Genomic DNA, 7,457 nt, shown 5'->3' with positions numbered 1-7,457 from the left:
AATAATAATAATAATGATGATGATGATAATAATAATGATAAAAATAACGATAACATGAAAAATAACAATAATTAAAGAAACTGTTACACTAGACAATGAAAACAAAAACAAAAACACGTTCTTGACAAGAACTCTTCAGACTTTCGCTACTGTTAGACGCACATACCACAGCATAATAATCATATTATCATGTCATTCATTCAGAACTAAAGTGGGAGCGCCCCCAAACATGTTATAGGCTCACTTATTATTAATGGGGTGTTGTATATAGCAAAAATAATACAGATATACCGTCTCCTTCAAGATACATCCATTCATTCTCAGACTGCACACACTGATATGGCATTTATCTCAAGCTACGTTTTGTGCTTATATATAATTAACAAACTGTTATTATTGTGTTCAATGTCAATGGGAACGAGTGGAGAAGTAAGCAACAAACAATGGAAAGAATTCATATCATAGAATATGTACAAACACATGGACATTGACACACACAAGCATTTTTCGTAAAATACAAATCACATATTATTATTTTATAATGTGCCGCTCAGTTTGCAATCAAAATACATCTTCAAATGGTAAAGAAAACATTTGCAATGATAAGATCATATGACGTTAAAAAAGTCAACCAGAGACAATACTGCCGCTATGGAAAAGAAAGGAAACAAAAGATTCATTACATGGTTCATTACAGCAGTGGAAAAAGTCAGGTTAAAAGGTTTGTCGTACCACTTTGAAGTATTTCAAGAGTTAATTATGAAGGGGTAAGCTAGACATTCTTAAAACTTCAAGAAAATAGAAAAGACGTCTCGATAGACCAAAGAAGTTAAAGGAGAAAAAAATGTTTGAATGGTAATGCACGAAACAGAAATATATTAGAAAAATGCACGACAAACAAGCGTGAGATGTGGGAGAGATTCATGACAAAAGATCAAGTACAAAGCACGGCCGATGTGAGTAGAATCACGAGGCTTGGACAAACGACAGAATGACGAAAGACACATTTTGAAGAAAAAGAAGGGAGATTTTGACATGAACATTCCATGGCACTCAATTGTAATGGAACTATCCCTGACATTCATAGGAGTTGGGTTGGCTCATTTTGATCTGAAAATATGGACTCTATCAAAATGTTTAAGTATGATGACAATGGGGTGTAAAAAATGGATAGACTAGGGGATCAAATGAGGGATTGAGAAAGAGAGACGGAGAGAGAGAGAGAGAGAGAGAGAGAGAGAGAGAGAGAGAGAGAGAGAGAGAGAGAAGGGGGAGGGAGGGAAGGAGAGGGGGAGTGAGAAGAGAGCCAAAGGAGAGAAAAGGATACAGTGGAAAGGATAGGGAGCTAGAAAGACAATTAAAAAGGCATACACATTACACTAAAATAGACAGACAGACAGACAGCAAGCCAGACAGACAGCAAGCCAGCCAGCCAACCAGCCAGCCAGCCAGCCAGCCAGCCAGCCAGCCAGCCAGCCAGCCAGCCAGCCAGACAGACAGAGAGACAGATAGACAGGAAGGCAGGGTTAGTTATGTAGCAAGACGGACACTGAGCTTTAAGAACTTACTCTTAAATAAGTATGAAGGTTGGTACGGAGGTAAGTAAGTAGATAGTAGAAAGATAAACCTAGGGATTGTGAAGACCGAAACACTTAAAGGCAAAACACATCCCCAAACATTGTTTTCGCCAACCACACAAATTTGGCAAACATCTTCCATATTGAAGTGAAGACCCACAACGACAGCTAAGCGGCAAAAAACATTAACAGCAGCGGACATTTACTTAATGGACTTCACGCAAATCCGCGCAAGCCAATCGTTCTCAAGCATAATCCTGGGGACATTGACAGTTCGTTATGCCTGGTTCCAAGAACAGATAGCAACTGTTGAAAAGCGCTCCAAGCAGTCATTTTGATAATAGTGAGTGTATGGTACCCATAGTATAAAGCTATTTGTAAAAAGTAAATACTTTGACTATGATATAAAGAGCATGGAGCGTGCTGTCGAGTGGGGATATATGCGCTATACAAATGCTACGTATTATTAATTCTTTTTGACTAGAAACTGAAATAAAAGTTTGAGTTAACTGCGACATTTATGTGACGGCTAACAACCTGTGTTAGATTCCAGAACTTTGTAAAGCATTCAGACGTGTCTTTGGGTTTCCATTTGAAAAAACAGAACATCTTTCGACTGTTCTGAGAAAAAACAACCACCACACCGATCCTCTTCCCCTGCCTTAAAAAAGAGACTTCCGAGACCGTTGTAAACATCCATTAATCCTCAATGTAGTTCATGTTTTTAATTTTGTTCTTTATCAAAATCAGGATGCATTAATTTTTTTTCCATGACGTGCTGTGCTTGACTTTTGAAACGGCTAGTATTTTTTCAAGAACATGACATTTGTTGGAAAATTGTAACAATAAACGCTGTGAGCTTTGCGTAGAGTCTCTGAAAAAAAAAGACTAGAAAGCCTAAAACGAAATACATAATATAACTGCAAAGGCAGAAATCTTCGTCGCACTCTGTATAATAGACTAGCAGAAAATTGCAAATTGAAGATACCGTATAAACTCGCCAATAACAGAGCCTCAAGTATAGTATCGGGAATAATATACTTTGACTAAAAAATTGGCCCTTTTGTGGGTCGCCCGTACAATACGAGGTGAATTTCTGGCATGCTGGCCGGGGGTCAACATGGGGCAAATGTAGTACTGGTCTGCTTAAAGCTGGCGTCGTACACTTTGTTCTTTCTCCTCGGACTGGTCTCCATGATTTGAAATGCCGGTATGTGGGGGCAACCCCCCCCCCCCTCCGGGGACCAATGTTCAGAATTTTTAAAGGTATGGAAAATCCTACTCGCGGCATTACACGTAGCACTCCCCTGTTGGGACGGATCCCGCTGTATGTTGCGCATAAATAAGGTAGTACAGAGGGTATACTTTTTAACCTTATGTTTAAAGAATTGCTCGTATTATAGGCAAGTATATACGCTATTCAAACAAAGCCAAGTCAATATTTCATTTACAAGAATAACAATAGTTATCTCGACCCAACGCGTTTACAAAATTAAACGGCAAATTCGTCAAAGAATACGCTAAAAATAGTTTATATTTTATTAACAAAACCTTGTTAACTTCTAGGACAAGACCATGCATGCACGGGAACATGATCTCCACAATTTTAGCACTAGAAACAACAAGACCAACAACTATTGTACAATACAAGCATCATCAACGACTAGAACAATAAATTAAAATGCAGAATTCAAGAACAACAATAACAACAAAACATCCAGGAAACAAAATAATATGCATGATTTACCGACTTAAGGCAAGGCATTGCTTTGAAAGGAGACCCATGATTTCTTCCAATAGTTGAAACGCAATAAATGGAAAGAACACAATCGCTCAAGTGCTGTGAAAGTATGAATAAGAAACTATAGCCTTTCATAAGCCAAAGAAATGTGATGAAGTTCACTTTTGTTTTTTCGTCAAGGGAACAGAGTAAAACTATAATATTGAAATCCTTGAAGCTCAAATACGTTATTAATGTTTGCACAACAGATCACCAGACCCAGTCCCCCACTTCCCAAATAAAAAACCCAAGGACAACAATCCCCCCTCTCCCCACCCCACACTCACACACTCTCTCTTAACAAAATGATGAATTTCTGTAGTCCATCAAATTATGTCTCACTGGAATAATTCTATGACCTGTTCTTAACAGTGGAAATATTATTGATATAATTTAACGTTCTTTATAATCCAGCTGTCAAAACACCCCATGACCTAATATGGTCTGAAATGTTATCAGATATGTTAGGAAATCTCTTAACACTTGTCTGTTGTTGCTGTTAGATTAGTGAAATACTTCACTAAAAAGGACGTGTTTTATTCTGCTTTCAAATATTGTTAGTATCATGAAAGACAGGTAAATGTTGGAAAAGTAATTCTTGAAGTGGTCCTTTCCTTCGAATCCACTTCAAATGTTTTATTTGGACGTAAAATTGTAAGTGATCCGAAAGTTAGAACCACGAAAGCGTTTAGATTAAGATAATTAAAAGACAGAGGAAACAAAAACCCACAACACATCCTATTTCATTTGTTCAAGAGCAAAAGTTGCTAGCAGTGTGTCTGTTTCCTACTTCTTAAAGAATACAAAAATGTTTTTACTTTAACATTCTTATATTATACTTCACTCGTCTAAAATTATAACTATTGGTGTTGTGACTGTTTACAAGTGTAGAGGGGTCCCAGAAGACCGTGAGCCTGTAGTAAGTTGAAGGTGTTTCTCCTCACGCAGTCACAGACATGCCACGAGTATGTTTATTAAAACCATAATGTTATTAATCATACATTTTCATGCGTACATCCACACATCCACATGATACATGGACATAAAACAATTATAAACATAATATGTACAATCTCGCTCTCCCGTTTTTATTTTATCACACCGTCTCTCTCTCTCTCTCTCTCTCTCTCTCTCTCTCTCTCTCTCTCTCTCTATCTTCTCTCTCTCTTTCTCTCTCTCTATCTTCTCTCTCTCTCTCTCTCTCTCTCTCTCTCTCTCTCTCTCTCTCCTTCACTTGTTCTCTCACTCATTCACTCTCTCTCTCTTCTCTCTTCTTCTCTCGTTTACTCTTTCTATCTCACCACATTTTAGTTTGTGCCTGTGATGCTTTGTTCGTTCTTTTACCAAATTTTACCTCTGAGGCTTTCCTGTGGCCGCATTTCTCCACAGCCCCCGCCTCCCCTTTCCCCGCTCCCAACACCATCTTCACCACTGTTTCATTTGGATCTCGTTCATATTTTGATGTAATCCTCCACTACTCAGACACTCGCCATACGTATACCTCACACATTTTTACGTATAGCCCAAAGTCAAAACTTCCATTTACAACAACAAAATGTAGTACAGATGGACCGACCATTCTCAGTCCGGGCTGAGACCAAAGTAAAGAACTTTACTGCTCCAACTCCAAATCCTCGGCTGTTTTGTATGATTCTCCAATCCATGCCACGTAAGCAGGTACAACTACTTCGCACCATGATGCTACCTTAGTCGGCGCCGCTCCTCCAACAACGGCGTCACATCAGCAAAGCTCGGAGAGCATAAACACCACGACATCATGGCATGAGTCATCAAACACAAGAACAAGACAAAAGTGAAATCACAAGAGAAGCGTGAGCCAGAGTGGTGAGCGCCGTTGCTCCCAGTCTCTCTGATGACGTCAGCATCGATGACGTTGTTGGTCTGTGAGTTGGTGTACTTGGGGGACTTAGGGCTCTGGCTGGTGTTCGGGTGGCGGGTGTTGTGCTGCTGGGGGTTGTGCTGCGGTTTCTTGGGGTGAAGAGGTCGGAAGGTCACTTCGTCTTCGTCATTGTCATTTTTCCAGTTATTGTCGTGCTTAATATTACTCTCACTATCTTTGTTGTTGTTGTTATTGTTGTTGTCGTATCCGCCACCTTTTTCATCGCTGTGGCCAGCGGGTTGTATGCGGGGGCAGGTCATGGTATGTTCATTGCGGAGATACACCCGGATACCGAATATGTTGAACGCCGGGTTGAACATACAAGACGGCAGCATCGACTGGTCGAATATTGCCTGAAAGGAAAGAAATGAACAATATTAATAATATTTCATAGCCATGGTGACCCTCATGTATAATATCACTTGTTCTATTTTTTTTTAAGTTAGTAGATTTCCTTCATTGCACTTTGGAAAGGATTCGGCGTGTTTGATGTGTGTGTGTGTGTGTGTGTGTGTGTGTGTGTGTGTGTGTGTAAATGGAGGGCGGGTGGGATGGAGTGGAGGGAAATACTAACTGATTAACTTCTTAAATAATTATGTGTTTGTTAAAATATATTCATAATCATCATCACTATTCTCATCTTTACCATCATCATAACCACCCCACCACCTTCTCCTTCTCATTCCCCTTCCCTTTATCATGTTCATCATCATAATCTTTATCCTATCCACAACCAACAACCACCACTACCATCACCATCACCAACTCAATCATAATCACACCATAATCACAACATCATCACCTCCACCACCAGCACTTCCACCTTCACAACAACAACAACAACAACAACAACAACAGCAACAACAGCAGCACCAGCATCCTATCTGCCACCACCAAACCCACCACCACCACCACCAATACAACAACAACAACAACATATTATCAAACAACCCATCACTAACACACAATAATCAGCACAACCATAATCACACTACCATCATCACCAATACAATCACCATCACCAACACTAACACAACAGTTACCACAACCACCACAATCACCACCACAATCACCACCACAATCACCACCACAATCACCACCACAATCACCACCACAATCACCACCACCCACCGGGTAGAACTGCCAAGAGTATTTGAACCACTTGACGGGTGTTCGCGAGGACTCTGAGGGCGGAATCCCCTGGAAGAGCCAACCGAACCCGCCCAGCTGTCCCTCATCGTTGTACATCAGGAACACCGGGTACAGCTTCTCGCACGCCAGGTCGCGGGTCAAGTTCTTGAAGTAGTGACGACCTGCCGGGCAGAATAAAACATAGGAAAAGTCAGAAAAATAAAGAGTCTATTTCACGATTTGCTTTAAAAAAAACAAACAAAAAAAAACACACACAAGAAAAAATACAACTTTCAGTATGACGAAGCAGGGTAGGGAAGACTACACGACATATTATTTAAATGGAATATTATTGTCTGGATGACTTCAAATAAGGGGTACGGCCTATACAAATCACCCAATGCTTTTCAGTCAAATTCACACAGAAATACGTTTTAAAATGGATAGATAATAAAATAAAATAAATTAATTAATAATACTACTTTAAAAATTACCCAACGGGCGGAAAAAAGTGGGTTTCTTCGGTTCCATTATTTTGACGAGGAAAAAACACCGAATCTACTCTAAACCATCATCCAGGTACCCCGTCTCACAAACAAGCACGTACCCATGCTAGGCAGACAAGTTCCAGTCTTCCAGTCTGAGGACAGGTGGCGAGAGTCGAGCGGGATCTTCTCGTACTGTCTCTCCACCCGGTACCCCATCTGGATGTACAGGCCTTTCCCCGGGTGGGCGTGTTGCGTGTACGGGCTGCAGATAAGGCTGGGGTGTTTGAAGTACGCTGCAGACACGGTCACATTGGGAACAAAAGAAATATAAATGTTAGTTTAATAACTGCAACAAACATCAATGACAGTAATAATGATAGTAAAGATAATAATGATAATGATAATAATAATAACAATAAAAGTAACAACAACAACAACAACAATAACAACAGCAATAGCAGCAGCAACAACAACAACAACAACAACAACAACAACAACAACGACTACTACTACTACTACTACTACTACTACTACTACTACTACTACTACTACTACTACTACTACTACTACTACTACTACTT

The 7,457-nt window shown here is 39.9% G+C and overlaps 1 protein-coding gene across 1 annotated transcript in view; it reads right to left on the bottom strand.

The window, feature by feature from the left end:
* Nucleotides 1-4,583: 4,583 nt before the first annotated feature.
* The window catches only part of LOC101851793, a gene marked incomplete at its 5' end in the record, with an annotated part of 227,333 nt that continues 224,459 nt past the window's right edge, over nt 4,584-7,457 (bottom strand). Inside the window, 3 exon segments of the mRNA XM_005093404.3 lie at nt 4,584-5,610; nt 6,389-6,570; nt 6,996-7,169. Of these exon segments, the coding sequence (XP_005093461.1) occupies nt 5,059-5,610; nt 6,389-6,570; nt 6,996-7,169 (908 nt within the window). The 3' untranslated portion in view covers nt 4,584-5,058.

This window comes from Aplysia californica, unplaced genomic scaffold (assembly GCF_000002075.1).
Source record: "Aplysia californica isolate F4 #8 unplaced genomic scaffold, AplCal3.0 scaffold00063, whole genome shotgun sequence".
NCBI lineage: Eukaryota > Metazoa > Mollusca > Gastropoda > Aplysiida > Aplysiidae > Aplysia > Aplysia californica.
This window is presented reverse-complemented; position numbering and strand designations above follow the sequence as displayed.